At 36.0% G+C, this 24,656-nt stretch overlaps 1 protein-coding gene across 1 annotated transcript in view; it reads left to right on the top strand.

Annotated features, from left to right (window-relative positions):
- The first annotated feature begins 207 nt into the window (after positions 1-207).
- LOC129238414 (serine-rich adhesin for platelets) overlaps positions 208-24,656 on the top strand; it is a 93,877-nt gene continuing 69,428 nt past the window's right edge. The window contains exons 1-2 of the mRNA XM_054873441.1: positions 208-478; positions 23,345-23,709. Of these exons, the coding sequence (XP_054729416.1) occupies positions 208-478; positions 23,345-23,709 (636 nt within the window). The remainder of the gene's footprint in view (positions 479-23,344; positions 23,710-24,656) is intronic.

A 24,656-nucleotide genomic window follows, 5' to 3' on the forward strand; every position in this document is an offset into this window, starting at 1 on the left:
TCATCATTGCTGCACAATATCTAAAATGGATGTATGCAGCAAATTGCATGATTGTCATGCATTTCAAACTACCTTTGAAGCTGCTGCCACTGCCGCTGTCGCTGCCGTTGCTGGGGTTTATGTTCTTATCACACACACTTCAGCCATACCAATCGCATAGATATCTGGCTAGCAGGCACACCTGTATGTGTGTGTGTACGTGTGTACATGTATGTGTATAGTGGCATTGTTATGGCCTGCGGCTGTTGTGGTTGTCTGTTGTCCTCCTCATCAATATCTCCACCGTTAGCTGCAGCAACAACAGCATCAACGGCAGCAGCAGCGCCATCATTATTGGCATCGTCAGCCCCAACAACCGCAATGACAATGAGAAGTAGCCACATCAGCAACAGCAATAGCAACAGCGGCTACAAAGTTGTTGGCAATGACGCTGACGACTTTGAGTGCCAACATCAGCATCCAAGTCATTTGCTGCAATGTTGTCTGCTTCTGTCCAAGCGATATTTGCACTGAATTATGCCTGTGGCCACAACGACAATGGTTGCATGGTTGCATGTGGTTGGTAATGTATGTACTTGGGTTAGTACGCTGGCAATATTTATAAGCAGGCACAGGCTTACGTATACTACAGAGATATGTGTATATATGGACACGTACCTACTTGCATAGCCATATATCAATAATACATAAATAAATATGCTTAGAGAAGTCTTAGTCATTATCCCACCAACACACACACACCACCAATGTGCCATAATCACGTATTAAATTTTTTTAATAAAGTTGGAAGCATGAAATTCCAGGAGGTGGTAGTGCACATAGTAGTCTTTAACATAAATTTTTTTTTATTATAATTAAATTTAAATAATTATCGCAAATGTTCAGTTCCTTCTCGTTCTCCAAAAATTTTATATTTTTCAACTCTAGGCATTTTTTTTTCTTTTATTTTATACCTCTACATTGCACTGAGTTTTATAAATAATTTCCCTGAAATTCCTAAGCTCTTTTTAAAAACCCCTGACGTGAGAGAGAAAACTGTAAACATAAAAAAAAATAAATAATTGGCGCGTACACTTCTGTTAGTGTTTGGCCGAGCTCCTCCTCCTATTTGTGAAGTGCGTCTTGATGTTGTTCCTCCAATGGAGGGACCTACAGTTTCAAGTCGACTCCGAACGGCAGATATTTTTATGAGGAGCTTTTTCATGGCAGAAATACACTCGGAGGTTTGCCATTGCCTGCCGAGGGGCGACCGCTATTAGAAAAATGTTTTTCTGAATTCTGGTGTTTCACCGAGATTCGAACCTACGTTCTATCTGTGAATTCCGAATGGTAATCACGCACCAACCCATTCGGCTACGGCGGCTGCCTGTAAACGCAGTTCTACTACATATATCTGGCCCCTCATTTCGTGGATTTCCTCTGTGTGTGTGCGATTAAATATCGCACGATATTTAACATATGCATGTGTTGAGACTAACTCAATGCTCTCACCTCCTTTACGAAGTACAAAGATTTTTATTACACGCAACAAAAACAAAAAGTGTGTGAGAACTTTGGCTGCATACTGAATTTGGCTATACATATTATTGAGGGCATGTGACATGTACCCGATCAATGTATTAGTAAATGAACTTGATCAGAACAATGATGGAAAGAATAATGATTTTAAAATGTGTAAAAAGGTTTTAATGTTAAGAAGAGTTAAGAGAAGAAGATTTCATATTCTAACATAACCTTAAAAAGAGCATAAAATTAAATTTTCTTTTTCAAAATATTAAATAAATATTAAAATATTTCATTAACACTAAAATCTTCTCAGAGTGACCTTTTTAACATTCTTCTGTTTAATAATACAGTTTTTTTAACTGACAGTCTCGGTAGCTTTAAATTAAAAAAAAAAGAAACAAACACTAAACTTAAACATTTTCGCATTTTGGGTAAAAAAGCACTAAATTTATTACGAAGAGCAAATGGTTGGCAACACTGTGCAACTCAGCTAATGTGGCGTCACGCACTCTCTGATGGGCGCAATCTTGTTTCTATCATTCTTGGGTACTCACCACCCTACCCATCACTCACGCCTGGTAAGCCTTGTAACTGGCAACCGAAAGGGCAACGTCATATTCTCTCTTGCACGCTTAAGCTTAGTTTTATTTAAACTAATTAAAAGGCGAATAAAAAAATGTAATTAAATAAAATGGCATAAAACTAAAGAAACTGAAATGATTTAAAATAAATAAATAGATAGAGCAATAGATTTTTTTTGTAAATTTCTTGCAAGTACTGTGGCTTTTCCCCCAACACTGAACTAATAAGATGGCCAACACAATTCAACAAGTTAAGAAAATTTCCCTGAAATTCGCACTTCACTCTTTAAACTTTTCAAATCGCATACCGTCATATTCTGTTCGTCTAATGCACTGAAATCTGAGGTCTCTTTATAGCCGCAGATCTGTATTACGTCTATCTTTTACTTAAGGGGTAACACCACTGTAGAAATTTCAAAAAATTGATTTTTTTTTTATAAGCTTAAAAAATTCTTTGAACCTTTTAAAATACAGAACAAAAAGTTTTATACGTTACCGAAGTCTATTTCATAAATATTTTAAGCTTTTAACCAAGCGTTAGTGACTGCTACCTAACGACTTCTCCAAATTTCCAAACTTTAAACGCGTTTTTCTCAAAACACGTTTTCTGAAATTGGCACGCAGCATAACTCAAACAATTTTAAATATTTTTAATCAGGTTTTTCACTACGTCTGTATAATAACCTTCTTAAGAGAAGAGCGTAGGGGATTTTCGATAGATTAATTTAAACGATTGTTATAATTATTTAAGTGCCGTTTTTTTAGTCCAAAATAGAGTTTTTTCCTTCAAATGCTTACTAATTCCACAAAAATAAATATTTTTTAAATCCCCTACGTGTTTCTCTAGCTATTCTTATCTAGATTAAGAAAAAAAAAAATTTCTTTGTTCCAGATTAAAATTTGCACCCTCTGTGCTGCGTGCCGCGGAGCTCCTTCAAGAGAAACCACATTACAAAAATGTCTCCAATGCCGCCATTTTGTATAATTTTTCGATCAAACTTTGTAGTTTTGTATTTTAGTATATAAGTAATAACTTCCCAAATCAGAGTGATTGTTTTCCCTTTCCTTCTATACAAAAAAATTCTTTAAAAATTGTGTTTATTTTACGCGTGTACAGTGGTGTTACCCCTTAAGTCGTTATTAACAGTGTTGTTGTTTTCATTACTTGCTGGAAGAGGTTAGATTTAATATACGCAAGCGATCTCTTCGAAATTTTCTTGCATTTTATTGTAACAATGTGAGAACAAAATTTGCCGGTAATGCTCCTATTTATCGTCCCGTTAGAGAATTGCATAACTAATGCATTACTTATCTGTGCCGAGGGATTTTTCTCTGCGAAAGGTAGTTTCTTTAAATCCCTTGAACTATTACGTTTAGTAATTTCTTAATTAAAATAATTTTCCAACGTTTCCAACTATTTGTACTTTGTAATAAAATAAATAAATAAATACTTGTAATTTGTTGAACATTTTATATTCTCATATTCAACACAATGCAATGTACACTTGCTTAATCTGTAATATCATTAACATTTTCAACACCTGGATCATTTTCTCACTGATCTCTCCTCAAATACTAACAAAAAATCAGCCGATGACAAATCAGCCAATCAAAGTACAGACTTATTACACAACATAACAGAATCTACCTAGGGGAATTCATAGCAGGTGACTTCGCGAGAGAAACAACTACATTTACATATACCTACTTTATTTTTGCAATTTGATAGTTGTATTGAAAATTTTCATTACTAAACAAAACAATTAAGCAACAAAAAACAGCAGAGCACTTTGACATTCCACCAACAAATTGCAAGAACAAAAAAAATTAGCTGTTATAGCGAAGTCACTTTATGTCGCTTTGCCTTGGCATATACTCAATCCAACGAAGTTGCTGGCAATTGACAAATATTTTCTCTGATCCCCAACTGATGCGGCTGCATTTTAGATTTCCGCTGCTGACACGACATTTCTGCATGCCACAATGACATTTGTGTAGCATGCGATTTTCTGCATTTGAATTTGCCAATGGCAAGGTGATATTGGGTGTTCTCAGCAATAACCGATAGTTTCAACAGACAGCTAAGTAACTCAAGCAACCAGGCGACATGCCAGCCAACTGTGCAGCCTAACTGCTGTGGCATTCGCCTTCTATGCTTTTTGGCATCAACACCGTTGCACTTAACACTCGTGCACATATACACAAACGAAATTTGGTAACATTTCGCAAATCTGGTAATATAAATTTTACGGCAGCCAAACGAGCGCTCTGCTTTTGAAATATTGATATAGCTTAGCCTGTTGGCTTACGGTTACAATGTTGCGTGTATAAATGCATGCGGCATGTGGTGTCATGGCAATGGCGTGAATTTATGCAACTTGGTTCACAACAACATTTATAAGTGGCGGCAGTGTAAGCAACATGGCTGTCATCGGTTGAGTCGCCATCGGTATGCGCCATCAATTTCAGTGCCATTGCCGTCAACGGGCAGCGAACGACAAGTGTTTGCTATATAAATATGTACGTACGCGTATTTTTCTGTGGTGGTCCATACAAACATATAAATGGAATTTTTTTAAATATAGGCAATTTGATGTTTGCTATTTGCTTGTGCATGCAGCTGCTCTGTTACATTGTGAGGAGGAGTTATGCAAGCTTTAAATGGCTATTTTTTACATTTTTTTTGCTTAACGATTTTAGTGAATAGAAATTTTTCTACAATTAAAAACGAACATCCTGAACATACATACATCAATTACGTAATACGCTTTGTTAATCTCACTCAGCTTAGTTATTGCGTATTAAAGACTTATTTGCAGAGACGCAAAATATCGCGTGCCAAAAAATCAATTACTTAATTCGATCGAGTTGCATAGAGATTTCCTGTTTTAGGCGAAAATGCAAAAAATTAAACTAAATAAAATACAATCAAGTTAAATAAAATAAAATTCAACTGAGCTCAATTCGATGAGTAAGATGAAATAAAATAGCGCGAAATTAAATAAATTCGAAAAAAGAAATAAATTAAATGGGATAAATTAAAATAAAGGAAAATAAAATTAAATAAAGTGAAACAAAAATAAAATAAAATTCAATAAGAAAAAAAATAAAATAAATTACAATAAAGGAAAATAAAATAAAATACAGTGAAACAAATAAGAATAAAACAAAATCAGAAAATGAAAAAAAATATTAAAATTAAGTAAAATAAAAATAAAATACAATAAAGTAAAAAATTAGAAACTATAAAAAAATACATGAATAATATTTAAAACAAATTGAATGAACCATAGTAAAGTAAATTAAAATAAAATTGAAACTTAGAACATAAAAATGCATTAAAAGTAAATAAAATAAGAAACAAAATATAATAAAAAAAAAAAATTAGGCAATAAAAAATAAAGTAAAATATAATAAATTAAAGTACAACAAAATAAAAACGGAAAAATATCAAGACGCACCACAAATAGGAAGAGGAGCTCGGACAATAGGGTGTTTGGGTATAAGAGCCAATTTATATATAAAGGGTGATTTTTTAGCTATTATCTTTTTAAACAGTTGGTTTAAACAGTTGACGCACGTTTCGTGTTTTGTTTCACTGTCAAACATCTTCAGTTTGGTCTATAATTTAAGCATGAATCGTCTTACAAACGAACAACGCTTGCAAATCATTGAATTTTATTATAAAAATGCGTGTTCTGTTAAGAAAGTTTATCGCGCGCTTCTTCCAATTTATGGTCAGTTTAATCGACCCACTGAAGCGGCTATTCGAGGTATTGCGACTAAATTTAGAACCAAATTTGCATCATTGGACATCAAACCACCAACTCGCTTGCGTAGAGTGCGAACTGAATAAAATATCGCAGCTGTATCGGCCAGTGTTAATGATGACCATCAATTATCGATTCGTCGCCGTTCGCAGCAATTGGGCCTCTGTTACCCAACAACGTGGGAAATTTTGCGAAAGGATTTAGGAGTGAAGCCTTTCAAAATACAGCTGGTGCAAGAATTGAAGCCGAACGGCCTACCGCAACGCAGAATTTTTGGTGAATGGGCTCTTGGAAAGTTGGCCGAAGAACCACTTTTTTTGTGTTCCGCGACGAAGCTCATTTTTGGATCAATGAGTACGTAAATAAGCAGAATTGTCGATTTTGGAGTGAAGATCAGCCAGAAGAATGGCAAGAGCTACCAATGTATCCAGAAAAGGTCTCAGTTTGGTGCGGTTTATGGGCTGGAGGTATATTGGACCGCACTTCTTCAAAGATGCTGCGAATCGTAACGTAACTGCGAATGGTGAGCGCTACCGTAAAATGATATCCAACTTTTTTTTGCCTAAAATCAAGAGCTTGACTTGCATGACATGTGGTTTCAGCAAGACGGTGCCACATGCCACACAGCACGCGAAACAATGGGCTTGTTGAGAGGCGAGTTCGGTGATCATTTTGTTTCACGTTGGGGACCTGTCAATTGGCCACCCAGATCGTGCGATATAACGCCTTTAGATTATTTTTTGTAGGGCTATGTTAAAGCTCATGTCTATTCAGACAAGCCTGCTTCAATTGGAAGACAACATTAAAGCCTTTATACGTGAGATACCGGCCGAAGCATTGGAAAGAGTATGCCAAAATTGGACTAAGTGGATGGACCATTTGAAGCGCAGTCGCGGTCAACATTTGCATGAAATAATCTTCAAACATTAAATTATATGGACTGTACTATCGATTTAAATAAAAATTTCATGCATTTTTCTGAATTTTACGTGTTTTTTTTTGAAAAACTTTCCTTTAGCTCTTAAAAAATCACCCTTTATTATCGGCTTGCAGCTAAACTGCCGCCATTTAAGGTTAATTACTCTTTGGGATGCAATAAAAAAAAAATAAAAACAAATAAAAAAATAAAATAAAGGTAAAATAAAATGAAGCGAAGCGAAGTGAAATATAATAAATAAAAATGAAATAAAGCAGTTAAAACAAAATAAAATAAAACATAATAAAAAATATAACAAACTAAAAATAAACAAAAATCAAAATGAGAACAAAATAATATAAAAAGTGTATAATAAATATAATAAAAAGATAAAAAATAGAAATAAAAAGAATAAAAATAAAAATAAAATTAAGTGAAATGAAATGGATAAATTAAAATTAAATTAAATAAGAAGAGAAATTAAATTAAATAAGAAAAAAAAATTCAACTAAAGTCAAGTAAAATATTATTAAAAAATAGAGAAAACTAAAATAAAAACCAAAGGTTGCATTAAGTTTAAATATATTTTAATTTAATTTACGCCTACTTTTTTTCCTCTCTTTGTTTTTGGTGGGTTTGGAAGGGTTCAAAATGCCTTCACACTTCTTGTTACCACTAAAACAGTCCCTCCTCCTCTTCAGGGCAGACATCCTTCCCGGCACTACTTTGCGCATTACTTCGGGAGGGCTCAGAATGGCATCCAGAAAGGACCAATTCTATTCACCCACGTCTGGGTCCACCGTATTAGAGTAGCCAGCTTTCATGCTGTAGACTCGTCTTGTCGTGTCTCTGTTTGTGAGGCTTCGCTTTGTTGCACTTACGCCTACTTAATTAAATAAATAGAACGAAATAGAAAAAGAAATAATGTCCATAGGAATCCCTTTAATTAGGAAATCAATATCTCTTTAGGAGGAATTGATGAAATTAAATATTTATTTATTATTTATTACAACTTTGCTTTTTCACTCACTTAAAAAATAACTCATTTTTTCGCGTAAGTTGAGAATGAATTGTTTTTTATATACAAAATCTGTTATTTCTGTGTCCATGACTGCAAGTGTGCACATACACATCTACACACATACACATGGATATACGATTCATATATGTATTTATGCACCCGTTTACTTAAATGAGCAAGAACGGCAGCGTTGTAAATTTGTTTATAATTACTCAGATATGTACAAAAACTGTCGGAATTTATTGGTGTGCAAAAAGTAAAGGCTATTACAAAAACAAGAAATGAAATGCACTGCCGTCATGGAAAGGTTGTTCAACTCTAATTTTCGCACTTCACACAACACTTTTGGGCTTAGTTTTGCGCACTTGGTCATTTTGACACAAACGTTTTTTGTTTTGTTTTGTTTTGTTTTTGCTCTTTCCCCTCAATAGAGTTTCTGCGCATACAAATTTGTTTGCAGTCTGCCTGAGTCAGCAGTGGCGTGCACCCGATCCTCAATAATTATTTTGCATGCGCAACAGTCGACAATGGTTACAAAACAAACAACAGTAAACAGAACCACAACAACGCAGTAATAAAGCAACAAAAACAGCAACAACCATAATAGCCTTGACTCTAACTGCACTGCTGTTTGACATACGCAATACATTTTCCAATATTGCATTGTTTTTTTTTTTTTTCCTCTTTTCCCCTTTTTTTTGCTTCTCTTTGGTTTACCGGTGAATTGCGACGTGGCGGCATTTGTAATTGATAATTGCTCTCGACGCTGAATTGTTGGCAATGAGTTTGCGATATTTCTGCGCCACGTCAATGCGGGCAACAAGTGTCAGCTGTAAATGGGTATGCGCGCATATGTATGTGTGTGTGACATGCTATGTATATATGCATATATATGTGCGTATGGACTTGTGTATTTATGTAGATATATTTCCATACAACCGTATTTCCATATTTCCCTCTGTATTTATTTTCCTGTGCTTTGAATAGTTGCCGAGGTTGGCCAATTTAATTCAAAAACTTTTACCGTTCACGCTGCGTGACGGCGCTCAACTCCTAAAAGCGGTTAAATTATGCTTTTGACATTTGTAATTTTTCCTCAATATTTATGCCATTTAAAGCTAATGTGTTTCTACTTGTATGCAAATATCAGTTTTTGCCTAAATATAGGGCAGCTCAAATCCGACAAATTACGCTCGTCGATAGTGATTTTTTCTTTTACAAGTAGAAAAGTCGCTAATTTTATGGCAAATGTGGCAGGGAAATTGGTTGAAAAGCTTTGAGGTGCAAATTTTTTATTTTGTTATTTTTTATATTTTTTCTTAAATTTTTTTGTATATTTTTTTATATATTTTTTTATATTTTCTTAAATTTTCTTAAATTTTTTTTATATATTTTTTTAGATTTTTTTATTTATATATTTTTATTGATATTAGTTAAAGAAAGACAACAATTTTCAAAGAGTGACTTGGTGTTAGGCATCTGTGGAAACTTGAAAATTTTTCAATATCTATTTTTTGCTTAAAAAACTGGCCGCTTACATCCTTTGTCGGTTGTTGGGCTAAGCCCTTTACCCTTAACCGCACATGAGCCTATATATGGTAATGCAATTTTGACTCAATTTTATTTCCAAATTAATTATTATAATGTAATTCAAGCTATTTGAATCAATCAAATTTATATTTGGCAATAATAAAATCTTTTGCGCAAGTGGGTGAAAAAGCAGAATTGCAATGTGAGTGATGAATTTTCAAAAAAATATTTTTATGGATATATCGACATACCCATCTGTCTCGGCGAATAATAATTTTACACTTGCACAGATATGCATCTGTGGTTTCATTATCCTCCAGACAGATTCTACACCCGGTCTTATTCTCAATGTGAATTTTCATGGTAATTTAAGTAACAGTGTCAGAATACCAACTATTTTCCTTATGTCTACTTTACGTCCGCCATGCAATTCCCTATTGTGGGTAACTTGTGTGACTTCCCAAAGGTAATTATTTCAGTATTCTCTTCTCTTCCATATATGTATGGGATCGATCGTGGATGGCTTAAAAAATTAACAATTCTTTCGATCTGGTATCCAAATATTACTAGAAATACGGAAAAAAGTGTTTGCGAATAACGCACAATACTTTCAATAAAAGTCAAAGTAAAAGTTCTTTGAGTAAAAGTTCAGAATAAACTGCCGTGTTTTGTTTTTTTTTTTCGTTGAAAAACAGCGAAAACTTGTTTGACCACTAGTATTTTGAATAAAAAAAAACTAATAATGGTAATAATTTATATATATATTTTTTTTGATTAATTTCGTTTTTACTGGCAGAAAAAATTCCCAACCACCTAATAAATAAAAACACTCGCAGCATATTATGTATGTAGGTCAATGTAAAGGGTGGTTAAATTTCAAGGGCCGATGTTGAATGTGAACCACACCTAAACGTGAAACTTTTTTTGCATTTCATTTGACATTTTTCAATTTCAGACTAACTCAATTTGAACCATGGAAAGATACACAATTGAACAACGCGTTACAGTTATTCAGCATGCATATCGGGCAATTCATCTTCAGTGTTGAGGCACATTTTCACCTCAGTGGATTCGTCAATAAGCAGAATTGCCGCATTTGGGCAAATGATAATCCAAGAGTGATTGCCGAAAAACCAATGCACCCACAAAGAGTGACGGTTTGGTGCGGTTTATGGGCCGGCGGCATCATTGGGCCGTATTTTTTCCAAAATGAGGCCGGTCAGGCAGTTACTGTGAATAGTGTTCGCTATCGTGAGATGATAACGAACTTTGTATGGCCCGAATTGGAGGATATGGATGTGGACGACATGTGCTTTCAACAGGACGGTGCCACTTTTGCGCGAAAAATTTGATGGCCGAATAATCTCACGTCGCGGCGATGTCAATTGGCCGCCAAGATCATGTGATTTGACACCGTTGGACTTCTTTCGTTGGGGTTATTTGGAGGAAAAGGTATACGTCGATAAGCCGGTAACAATTCAAGAGCTAAAGGATGAGATAACTCGGCACATTAACGGCATAGAACCTCAACTATGCCTCAGCGTCATCGAAAATTTGGACCATCGGATGGAGGTGTGCCGCCGAGGCCGCGGCGAGCTATTTACCGATATTTTGTTCCATACGTAATTGAGCCATATTAATATTGTCATAATAAAGAGAAGTGATAATAATTTCCTAAAAAAAAATTATTTTATTCAAAATCAACACCGGCCCTTGAAACTTAACCACCCTTTATAAGTCAAATGAGAAAAGAAACAATCTCGTATATTTTTAAAGAATTTGTTTCTCTAATTACAATTTTCAATATGTATGTATGTAAGCACTAGTGATTTTCAGTTGCATTCTTTTTTCCAACATATTCTTGGCCTTAATACCCGACTGAAGATTAACAAGTAATAATTGTACTGTTGTGAAATTCCTTTTCTCCTCCTCTCAATAAATTTTTCGCAGACTAACGGGAAATTATACTTCCTGTAAATATCATTGCATGGCGAACGTGTGAATCGTAAAATTTTGCGTTCAATTAAAATCCACTAAACACACACTGAAATGGATCGTAAAATTCAATTTGCAACAGACTAAAATTAGAAACAGCAGTAAAAAGTTGTCTGCCTTTGGTAGCAAATGATTTTGAAAGTAGGTATGTATATATTTGTGCCTGAATGTATGAATTCTAGAGTAAAACATTTTTTTGAAGATTCTCTTTAGAGTTTGCTAAGAAATAGGTGAGGTAATCCAATGAGCTTAACTACAGTTGATTTTTGCTAATTTTTTCAAATAGTATTACAAAGTTACAAATTTCAAGTGATTACAAATTTCACAAATTTTCACAATTTTTTTGATGAGCTGTCCCGAATTTTCTGCCATACAAAGTAGATGCTCGAATTTTTTAAAGTGGAAGAAAAAACCTAGCACTGCCAACAAACAAAATTTCCAAAAATCTACAGGTTTTTGGAGTCTCTTGAAACTTGCACTTTGTCATGAAATTTCATAGTTTATTAAATTTTAGTCTAATAAAATGCGGTTAATTTTTAATAATCGTCTTTTTCTTGACGGTGTTGCCAATTTTTTCTATATAGTCACATAACCATGCTCCCACTACCAACAACACACACTTCATTACTTATTCCCTCCTTATCTCTCCTACTTACATATATTCTCACATCTCTTCTTCACGTTTCTTAATTTGCTGCCTTACTAACTGAGATTTTTTTAATGCATTATCTAAGCCAATCTAGTTATTTCTCTTTGCAACAACAATTTACATTTTGACTCTCTCTCTCAGTTTTAAGCTCATATTTGTTAACTTAGTGGTAAGAATTATGTAACCTTGGTAGAATTTATAAATTAAATATCGCGCATTCGGAAAAAAGGTTGGAGAAAATGCGCAACATCATAGCGAAAAAAATTATCAATTAAACCAAGCAAATTTTTGGGCCTTTTCAAACTTGCCTTTTATTATACTAGAATTCAATTGGCTATAAAACCGCATACCCAGAAGATAAACCAAAAAAACAGCTAAAACTTTGCACGAAACCCGAAACTTTGCGTTAAATTGTTTTTGTTCGGCGTTTTCTAGAATCAGATTTAGACTGTTGGGTTGCAATGTGCTAAGTATGAATAAGCTTCATACTCTTCCTCTTCTGGATCTCTTAAGGTTCATCAATGAATCCAACGAAATTGCTGGGGAGTGACCTCAAAACAAATTTGTCCGTCTTCTTCTTCTCTTCTCAATAGGCGGGATAACCGCTTACGCGATTTTGGACGAGAAGACACACCAAATGAAGCCAAATCCTTCTCCACCTGATCTTTCCAACGCAACGGAGGCCTTCCTCTTCCTCTGCTACCACCAGCTGGTACCGCTTCGAAGTCCGTCTTACCATCCATATAACACCGATTCTATTGTCTCTCTATTCCTTCCACTGTAGACTATCCGGGTGTAGTGAAATGGTCTTCCTGACTGAGTGTTTAGAGTTGTTCAACCCCTCACAAATCTAAGTTAATGTAAATGGTTTCAAATTTCGAAAAAAAATTGGATGATTAATTTTGCGCCACCTTGTAGCATGAACTGTATTTTAATAAAAAACAAAAATTGTGATGTGTTTATAATATAGCAACGGGGTGTATGTGAGGCACCTGTTGACCAAATGCTTTAAGGTTGGGTCTCTGGAAGTTTTGGTGCGAACATGAAGACACATTTCCACCAAGGATGATAGATTCCGCATTAGTTATGGTAAAAAAACATAATTGTGTGAGCAACTTCGTAGCACCACCGGATACTCGACAGTAGAATTCTACCCGTCCATTTCACACACACACACTCGTCCAATCACTCCCATCAGTTGTTGTTGAGACAGCAAGGAATGCAATGGTTGTGTTTTTTTTTTTCGTATATCACCAACAAAATCTGAGTTTTTTCATAAACACATTTCCTGATAGGTCAGCCAATCATCTGATTCCATCAAATTCGCTGAGAGCCGTTTAACGGTCTAATATTGGCCACCCCTTCTCAATGCTTTTCACCATGCCAGCATGCCAGTTTTAGAAACGGTAGCACAGTATGGGGGTTTAGTGGCCGGGAATAAGAATTACAGTTTTCGTTGTTGTTGTTGAACTGGTTGAGTATTTCTACTGAAGTAATCCTAATTAGCGACCAGCACCGTTTTACTACCACTGTCCTCGAGTGATGATTTTTTTTTTGTTCCGTTTTTTGTGTGTTTTTGTTTTTGGTTCTAAGTCAGACCCATTTTGTGACATCCAAGAATAGCAGCAAATTCTTTATCTCGATGTCGGAGATCTCATTAATCTTACCGAAAGAGCGAAGTCGTGCCCTAGCTAACCCTGGACATTCACATAAGTAGTGGAAAAGACTTTCCTTCACCCCTTCCGCTTGACAGCTTCTAAAGATAGGATTGAAGGGTAGACTGAGTCTAGCTGCATGATCCCCTACTTTCCAATGACCTGTAAGGGTTGCAGTGATGCGTGAAATGTTTGGTCGAAAGTATCCTAACAGGTAATTCGTCCTTTGGATTTTGTACAACGGCCATGGGGTTTTTGTTGTAATACATGTAGTGTTGATTGCTTCCATCTTCTTTCGGCTAAAGCATGATAGTGTGAAGCAATGGCTGCTTTTATTGTGTTGAGTGGGGTGGCGACTGCCACCGCCTCTGCTATGTCTAGTGTCGAACCTTTTCTTGCTCTCTCATCTCATTACCCCGTATGCTCCTATGACCGGGAACCCATATCAGAGTAACTTCAAGCCAATGACTAAGCAATTGTAGTTCCTCTCTACACTGAAAGAGTAGTTTGGATGGAATGGAGTTGGAGTCTAAGGCCTTGATAGCTGCTTGACTGTCTTGAACGATAGCAACGTTAGTTACGGTAACTGTTATTGGGATTGAATCTCATAATTAATATATAATTCATTAGTTATTTTTATCATTTTTTTTCGCTGAAAGGTATAATTTTCAGGTGATTACATATTTCAATAAAAAAAAAATTATAATACTTTATGCTTGTACACATTTACATGTCTAAACACGCCCATATAACTAAAAAACGACTTTCCTTATGAAATTTAACATCACTCACACACTTTTCGATGTAAATGTTGGTACCATAAATAAAAAATGGTCATAATAAAAAGTTACGTAATTAAAAAATCGCGGCTGGGCAGTGATCCTCAAAGATACAATTATCGCTTAGATTACGAATATTATCGTAAAAATTATGTGGCAATCAAAATCGGCAGCGTCTCCTCTTCCTCATGACTTTGGTGCTCTACCGCGTCGGCATCAATCAGTGCTGTCAGAGTTTTGTTTTTGCATTGGTTGGTCAAATACGAACCACATGCCGCATACTTGAACATAAATAACATTAAGCGGAGACAGCAAAACGGCAAATAGCAAAAAGTGATCACCCCATAGGAATATCTGCTTGCTCCGAACTGACGCGTTTCTAGTTAATTTGGAGGTGGTACTGAGGGAGTAGCTATATACTTTTTTCTCGATAAGCTAGCAATGAGTTTTGCACGTTGGTCGCCATAAAAGTAAGGAGTTTTCCAATTGCAGCCGTTTCACTTACCTGATTCAACGGGTTATATTTATAGAGTTACTCTTCCAACCCTTTTCGATAGTGTCACAGTATTTCCAATTATTTGCAGTTCAGATTAAAAAATTCACAGCATTTTCCTTGTGATTAGCGAAATTTTTACACTTTTGCGTAGAAACATAAAATAATTAATGAAAAAATTGTACATATAAATTATAAATTTTTTTAACTAATTCCAGTAGGTTGAAAGATTCGTTAATGAACTCCCAATAAATTAACAAAAAAATACCAAATGCATCCAAAAGAAAATATTTACTTAAAAATCATATCAAAAGTTTATTGTAACATTTGTCTCACCAAACTTACGGTGGAATATTAACCCTCCGTTGGTCCTCCAGGTCTGGCCAGTCTTGCTTTCTCGACTTTGGACATGAATTTTACATATTTCTGTTATAGTTAACGACTTGAGCTTCCAGGTAGTTTCCTAAAACTTAATTTTATATCGATTTATGGATATAACCTTTTGAAAGAGTCTTCGAACAGGACGAAAAAAAGGGTTTAAAAAGTTACACCTTCGGTTGGGCATCTCGTTGGATCCCCCTACATTCTTATTTTTAAGGTGTTAGAAGCCATTTTTTTATTTTTTTCTAAAATTTTTTTCAACTATTTTTTTTTTTAATTTAATTATTTGATTGGTTCCATTTATTTTAATGATTGAAGCTTTTTTGCATGAATATTGACATCAAATACTATTACACATTTTTATTTTCCAATGATAAATACGAGGCGAATCTATTAAAGGTGGTGTAGGTAAGTCAGCTGAGTTGTTTTGTTTTTTTTTTGTTTTCTTTCGCCGTGTCCATGTGGCTGTCAGCTCAGAATGAAACAAGGTGAATTCATTATTTGTCTACTAGTTTCTCAATACTTTGATTTGACAATCAAATTGGATTGTTGTTGGTCTAGTGCCACCACATTTAATGAATGCGCCTTGGATAAATCCCCATCCTAAATCCCACTTGACCTATGAATATGTATAAATAAACCCACATATATGGAAATGCCAAATATTTCTAAACCTGCTGACTGACAAGAAGCTCTATAGTTTCGCGTCTTGTGTCTATAGTTTTAAACCTTACTGTAAACAAATTATCTAAATAAATTCAGTACAGTTCAATTCAAACCAATTAAAAAACCCAAATCAGAATCAATAATTTATATAATTTACAAATACAGATGAAACTGTTGACAGATGCCAGATAACAGAACTGTTAAATATGTAGGCAAGTAAATATAATCTCATTTTTCCCCTCACTCAAAATTTAACAAACCAATTCTGGTCTCTTTAAACTGCTACACAATTTTTCGAAATAAACCCAATTTCATGTTAGAAATTCTATTTCACTAGTTTAGGTGTTCCCTACCGGCATACTGGGGCACGTTAAGGTGCAATAAATGCACGCCACCGTCACTACTGTTTAGTTCAGCTCAGCTCCATACATCGAAACTTTCTCCTTACCGAAGTATAAATACGAATATGTCCGACTACCGCAGACACCACACCCAACAGTCGCGCGCCGCAAACTCACATACATACGTTTGAACATAATTTCCCATATGCATGTATGTATATATGTATGTATGTGTCCGTATCAGTGGTATGGCGAACTTGAAATTGAAAATTGAAATTATATTAAGTGCGCGACGAGATGGTGATGATGATGCTGATGCTAATGCAACGGGCGGCCGTAAAAAACTCAACACAGTGGCGAGCTATTAATGGGGCCGGCGTATGCATTTACATGTATGTATGTATGTATGTATGTATGTATATTCTTATAGACACTTATACATATGTGCGCAGTTTTACATGTGTGTATGCATGTTTCCAAATATGTTGTTGTGTTAGTGCATTTTTGCGGCGGCCCAAGAGGCGTTCATGCAATTGCCAATTGTAATGGCTCTATAAAATTACGCCAACGGCCGTAGATAGTCAGCGAGACGTGCCGGTAAACTGTCGCAACGAGCGACTGGCTGGCTGGTCATACAAGTGTGTTCTTATTCCATGCATAAGCAGAGCATCAGCCGGTTGGCGCATTTTTGGGTGGAATGTGGCGACTCGCTTAGCTGCCTGCGCTTTCCTGGTACCCTCTGGACTGTCAGTGCCCAATATGAGATGTTGGCATGAATGTGAGTGTGTATGTAGTGCGCACACACACATACATGCCCGTATGGCACTGGTTGTTAATTGTCAGTTGTCGGCTTTCGACGCGACTCTTCAGTGCTATGATCCGGCCAGCAGTGAGTGGCCTTTGACGTGACTATGCCAGTTGGTTTCTTTTGATTTTTAGCAGCTACTGTAGATTCTTTGATTTTTCTACGTGCAGTTCTGTGTCTGTTTCTGGATTTTCTCATGTCAGTTGCATCTTACTTTTTTCTTCATATTTTTAAATTGTTTATTCGGTTTTTATTTTCACAGTTTATGAGACTCCTTTTTTGCTTTTTTTCTTATTGCCCCACTTGGGTTGCCCTGCATGGACGTGCGATTGTGGTGTATGCAATTTGTTCGCAAACGTAAAAAAATATTTTACATCGGCCTGTTTATGGTAACTTCACTGGAGAATTTCCATGTCGCGACGGTGTGCAAAGACATCGCAGCCGTTAATAAATTTGTAAAACAAAAAAAAAAGGTTTTTCGCTATTAATTTGTTAATCTATATTTACTTTGTTTTTGCAATATTTATTGCTGGCTGCCGTAGCTGTGTGTCTTTGTGTGTGACCACTATTCGTTCGATTCTGAGTTCGGTCCGCACAGCGGGTATTAAATATCAAATGATTGAAGGCATTTATTTTATTGTATTTATAAGCGCTGGCTCCTTCGAAGGCAATTAGCTTAAATTTAAAAATATAAGTTCAGGCTTTTACGAAATTTCTTAGCTCACAGCCAAGTAAAGAATTCCTAAAAATGGCTCATAGGGTCCTCATATTTAGGTTGCGACAGTTCTATGCCACCTCCGAATAGAAAATGGTTTTTTATGAGAAGCTTTTTTCATGGCAAAAATGCACTCGGAGGTTTGTCATTGCCTGCCGGGGCCGCTTGTTGCATCATTTTTGATGTTTCACATCTAGGGTTTCGAACGCTGACACCACCGAATTGTAGTCATGCACCAATCAATTTGGCTACGGCGGTTTTTGAATCATTGCTACCATGAAAAACCTTCATATAAATATCGCCTACTATGCTCAGGTGGCATCAAACTGTAGGCACCTTCCACACCAATACTCAAACCACAAATCAGGTAGGAAGCTCGGCTCATGAATTGACATCTGATTAGACTTGTGTGCAAATACGTGTGAAATGAGCGGGCAGAATTCTGGTGTGAAGTCCCCGAGGACGTGGCAGCCGAAGTCAATCTCACTCACTCTTGTTTTTCAATATAGCTTTTGGCCAAGCCTGCTAATAACCTATCCTCCTTGGTGGCCCCTATGCTCCCTTCCTTTTCTTTTTCTTTCTCCCCTGAAATGGGATCACAAATGGGCCCTTACATGGGCAACCATTAAACCTAACCTAACCTAAATTCTGCCCAATAGTCTTCAAACATCAGATATCTGAAAGTTTTAATACACGTTTTTTATATGGTTTACTGATGGGTCGAAATTAGAAGATAGTAGAACAGAGGCGGAAAGCAATGGGCCTAAATTAAAAAAAAATCGATTGAAATGAGTTTTTAACCAACAATATTCCAGGCCATCATGCCATTGAGATATGTGTGAGGGAATGTCTCCATAGGAAAATGTAGGAACTCACATTTACATACTTTCAGATATTCGAAAGCCCCTCTATCAACTCTAATCCTCTCAAAAATAATAAATGACTGGTGGAACCTTCTTAATACGTTAGGAAACTTCAACACAGTATTATTAGGCTCGGTCCCTCAATATGAGGGAAATGAAATGGCTGACCATATAACCAAAAAACGGGCAAACATGCCTGTAATTGGTATCTGGGACTTTCTGTAGACTTACAAATTTCTCAGAAAGTGCGAGGAGAAGAAATTCGTTGAACGCTGGCGGAATTCTATCGGTCAGCGAAAAGTGAAACAATTCCCTATTCGAAGGACATAGGAATGTTTGATAAGTTGCTTTCGCTCAGCGGAATAGACTTACGACTTTTAACTGGGTACTTTACAGGCTACTGTAGCCTGAGATATCACTTAAACAAAATAACAAAATTGGTCCCTCAGAGACCATCAATTGTTAATTCTGTGAGATTGGCACTAAAAATTCCGAACACTTTCTTTGTGAATGTCCAGCCCCAAGCAGAAAAAGACTACCACACCTTTGTGGTATTGACGTGTATTCATATAAATGATGGAACAGTGAACCCCGGAATGTGCTAAAATTTGTAAAAAGCCTTAAAATATAGGGTACCTCAGCAGGCTTTGCACAATAGATCTCTTTTTTGGTCGTAGTGCGCCATAGCCTAATAATAATAATAAAACAAAATGAAATATTTGACTCTCCCTAATAGCTTTTATAAATGTGGTGGTTAAATTTCAAGGGCCGATGTTGAATGTGCACCACACATAAACGTCAACGACACCGTTGGACTTCTTTCTTTGGGGTTATTTCAAAGAAAAGATGTACGTCGATAAGCCAGCAATAATTCAAGAGCTAAAGGATGAGATAACTCGGCACATTAACGGCATAGAATGCCTCAGCGTCATAGACAATTTGGACCATCGGATGGAGGTGTGCCGCCGAGGCCGTGGCGGCTATTTGGCCGATATTTTGTTGCATACGTAATTGAGTCATACCAATATTATCATAATAAAAGGAAATGACAATAATTTCCAAAAAACATTGTATTTTATTCAAAATCAACACCGGCCCTTGAAACTTAACCACCCTTTAGAAAAGCTCCAAATTTGACAATCTGATGATTTTGGTAATTTTAATTTTTTTTTAAATAAGTTAAGATTTCTACAATTGCCAGAATGCACAACTTGGTAAGAAGTTGAAGAAGCCAAATTTCTCTATATGTACATACATATGTATGTAAAATGTCAAAATGAACAGTGACAGTTATACTTGACTCATAAAAATTTGTTTAGTTTCGATGCAAAATCATCTCAGAGGCCAACGCCTGCAATTCATATAAATTTTACATATTTGGTATTCAAAATGCGAATTCTTACACTTTACAATACAAAACTCATTCCCACAGTCACTTCTCAGTCAATTAAATGTGTGGCAATAATTCTTTGTAAATATAAACGGTCAAATGCAGAACAGGGAAGTACTTTAATGGTCACAATGACCTTGTGCCTGTTGTCTGTTTGTATTGGAGATGCCAATATTAGCGGGACATTTTTGAAGTAATATCGTAATATCGGAATTTGTCCCGGAATCGATCCCGTAAAAATTTAATGACGGAATGTTTAAATGCTTCAAGAAAGAAATAAGTCACCGTTTGGTCATCATTCTCCAATTCTCAGCTCCTTCTTCTTTCTTTGCCCTTTTCGATTTTTGTTTTATTTTTTCTCTCCGTTTTTCCTCTGTATGTCATCACTATGGGCGAATTTGAGACTTTTCAAATTTGAAAATTTTCAAAAGTCAAAATTTAAATAAAAAAAATAAAAAAATTGGATAAACATTTTATAGCCCATTAAATTTTAGTGCAAGTTTGATGCCGCTCAAAATTTTTCTTAATTTTTGAACGCATTTTAGAGCACTCAAGCAAATTAAACCAAGTTTCTTGGAAATTCAAGAGCTTTTGTTGTAAATAAACTTTGTAATTAACAAGTTTTTACTTTGCCCAATTCGCTATTTAAAGTTTTTCGCAATTAATTTAATCTAATACGGGGATTTTGCGCACCAGAAAAAACCGGGATCTCGGGATTGGCATCCCTAGTATGTATGGATTTGATTTTGAACAGCGATTTTTATTGCTTCATCATAAATTGTTCTTTGTTCGATTTAAAAAAATTCAAATGAAAAGTGATTGTGTTTTTTGATTGTGCTTTTTGTCTACAAATGCGTACATAAGTACATATGTGTGTATGTGTGTGTATGTATGTACATAAAGCAAAAAATATTAAATTTTTGTAATTAAATGAAACACAGAGGCAGTAAATAAAAGTTAGGTTTACTTTACTAGCCGCCGGACCATTGCCCATTTTCTTTGTGTCTACTTACGGCTTCTTGTATGAACATACACACACATATACATATGTACATATGTTTGTAAGCGTATTTAAAGGAATTTTGGTTTATTTTTAAAAATTCTGCGCGTTTAATTAAAAAAGGAAAAACCTACAAATGTATTTCGAAATGAAATTGAACATCTGGCGATGTCTGATCGATCTGAGATAAATCAGTTTGCACTATTTGTGTGTGTATGTGTATATCTACAGAAATGTGCATGCTAAAGCGCAAAGCGTTTAATAGAACACGATTTCAAGTAGTGATATATCAAAGATTGCCCAATGATGGTTTACGAGTGGCTGGATGGGACTTAAGAGGCAATATGGATATGCTTAAATAAATTTACACATTTCATTTTTCTATGCATTTTTTCTATTTAATATAATATTTGAAGTCGAATATCGAATCGAACTCTATGTTCGGTAAAAAATGTTAAAATAATCAAAAATATTGCTTGAGTTACTCGAAAAAGCTTAAGGTACTCGTGCTCAAGCTTAAAAAGTTTCGAGTAAGAAATATCGAGTGAAGCAGGTAAGCGTTGCTCATTCGCCCGGGTTGCTCGAAAATATGCGAATCAAGTAGCAAATATTGAGACGCATTTATGCGAAATGAGCTGTGAAAATTATTTTTAAATTCTGTCTTGTTCTTCTTGGTTGGTGCAGTGATTCGGTGCACTAACAGCGCCATTAAAGAGACTCAAGACTACTCCACTGCGGCTACTAAACTCATGCAGCTCATCGCTTCATCAACTGCGTTAGCTGGAGTCGCTTACGCGTAAAGGTATATAGATCTTCCGCAGAATCTTTCTTTCGAGTACTGATAAACAAAATGATTTTGAAAGTTTCCTCAAATGAATGGTCCGACCAATTTGAATACGTTGTGCAGGAAGATGATTCGCTAACAGATTGAGAAGAGTCGATAACAAAACTTAACTAAGAAATTTCATCACACAGAAAGCAATTGGGACTAATTAGAATCAGTCTAAAACACATTGGTTTATAGGTAGTAAAATTTCCTAACTGAGTGTTGTTGTTGGGACCTCTTGTCTTTATGTAGTTGGGTTCAACGATGATAGATTACCAGGTTTGGCCTTCAGCTACGGTGAAAAACGAAATTGAACGAGTAACTTCGGCTACCATGTCACCGGACACTCGCCAGCAGACTTCTGTCCGCTCATTTCACACTTATTAACACACTCGTCCACTCAATCGTTGTTCAGATGGCAACGAAGTCAATGGCTATGTTGGTTTTTTTTCGTATATCACCTACACAATTTCAGTTTTTTCGTAAACAAACTGATGTCATGACCGCTGTTACGTCAGCCAATCAGCTGATTCTTTCATATTCCTGAGAGCTGGTTAACGGTTTGATATTGGTCACACCTTCTAAATTCTTTTCATCATGGGTAGTGTTCGTTACCCACATTATAACAAGAGAGAGATTGTCAACAGGTGTTCTTTGTTCGATTTGAAGGCAAATTTTTGAAAGAAAAATCTTTCGATCAGGCACGAGTTTTTTATGTTTTTCAAAAGCAGTAAAAATTTTATAGAAATCTACCAAGCGGTTTTTAAGTTTTGAGAAAAACGCATTTAAAGTTTAGCAACTTGCTGCCGAACGCTCCGGAGCGCCCGAGCGCCCTTTGTTAATTGTTGAATAACTCGAAAAGTATTTTCGGATTCACTTAAAATTTTCTCACAATATTTTTTAGATATTATACTTTAAGAAAATGCGAAAAACCCAATTTTTTGAAAGCTCTGACTACTCCTAACCCCTAAAATGTGCTTTAATGAATTAGTTCCACGGCGCCAATAAACTTTTGAGATCAACAGTTCCACATTCCAAAGAAATTTCTGTCTGAAGCAACGTTGGACTTCAAGCTGCTCGTACCGATTTAGTTTTTTGGGGTTAGCAAATTCATACATCAAAGGAACTTTTTCAATTTCAATACTTTTTAAAATATCAACAACAACGTCACAAAACTTTGCAAGATTTCTTTACCGTCGCAGGCGCAATTTTTATTTTACCCCAAATATTTTTCGGCTTTTTTTTAATAATTTTAGCATTAAACAACAAATTATTTTGCTTTCTCCTCTGAAATGCACCTTAGCGGCAATCTGTGTTATTACTTTAAGCACTTAAAGTATCTAATGTCACTAGAAGTAATTTGGCTAAGAAAATGTTCGCCTAACATCTTTCCTTATTTTTTTTTTTTTTTTGTTTCCAAGCAATAATGTTAACCTCATTCTTTTCTCCTTTCTACTTTCAGCTGAGAGCGACCTCTTAACTTTCGCGCAACGTAAAACGCATTTCGAGTGCGACAAGTCGATTCGCAAGGAGCTCTTCACCGCCACCACACGTCCACCGAGTGTTCGCGTTCTCTACGAGGAGGCAGCCAGAGTGAGGCCAACACCCTCCGCCCTCTGCTACCATTCACCGCATTCGCCGCGCTCATTTACATCGGCCGATGGTTTAACGGTTTGCGAAGCCACCAACGCTGATGGCGCGCTGTTGGATGGCGTGGCGTCGGTCATAGGTGCTGGCGACATTGACGAACTGGTTTGTACGCCCGTCTTTGGCAAGACCAATCGCAAGATGCGCACCAGAATTGATGCTGAAATTGAAATAAGATTGGTAAGTTGCAATAGTAGATATTTACATACATACGCACATAGAAATTCATGCACGATGTGCCAACATAAACTTACCTCTCACCCATTTTCTCATACTACGTTTTACTCGCCTTGCAACATAGACTTGTTTTACTATTAACGGTTTTATTACTTCTCAGAAGTTATATTCGGATTTCGCACATATGGCAGCTTGATTGGTTGCTGCTGTACTGTATCCTAGCGGCTACAACGGTATTTGCAAGCATTCGCCATATGTGTGCAATGTCTGACATTCTCTTCTAAATCGGCTGTCATGTCGTTCGCACAGCCACTTTGTAATTCCAATGTTGTAATCTCTGCTGACTATTTGTATTCGAAATGGACATGTTCTTAACTTGATTGAAAACTTTGTAAGCCAATCGCAAGAGTTTTATGTGCTCGTACATTCACACTGGCTTTATTTGGGGAGCTCAATTGTAGGTGAAAAACTGCACTGTGGCAGCACTGCATTATTTTTTCATTTCCTCTAAATGTGAGTGATTAATTAAAAGTAAGTGTACCAATGCAGCTTTTCCTATATTGAGTGTAAGGCATGCAGATGTACTAGGGTGATCCATCAAAAGTCGAAGTACTGAATTTTATTTTATTTTATTACGACACCTCCAGAATTGCTCTACGTACATATGTATGTCGGAAAAAAAATACAAGTTGATTGCATTAAAGCCCTTGAAGTTTTCCATGTATGATACTTATACAGGGTCCGGCACTCGAAGTGTAACCAACTTCAGACCGCTCGCGCAGCTAATGGACCGGCATCAGCTGGCTGATAGTTGGTTAAATGACAGCCCAGAGTATTGTTTACAAGCGTGCGGAAGCATTGCCGAGAGGAAACGCGAAAACAGAAAATCAGTAAAGGATGTCAAACGTAATGATGAGATTGCATTATATTTGGCTGGAAAATCACAACCA

This window comes from Anastrepha obliqua, chromosome 1, assembly GCF_027943255.1.
Source record: "Anastrepha obliqua isolate idAnaObli1 chromosome 1, idAnaObli1_1.0, whole genome shotgun sequence".
Classification (NCBI taxonomy): Eukaryota; Metazoa; Arthropoda; class Insecta; order Diptera; family Tephritidae; genus Anastrepha; species Anastrepha obliqua.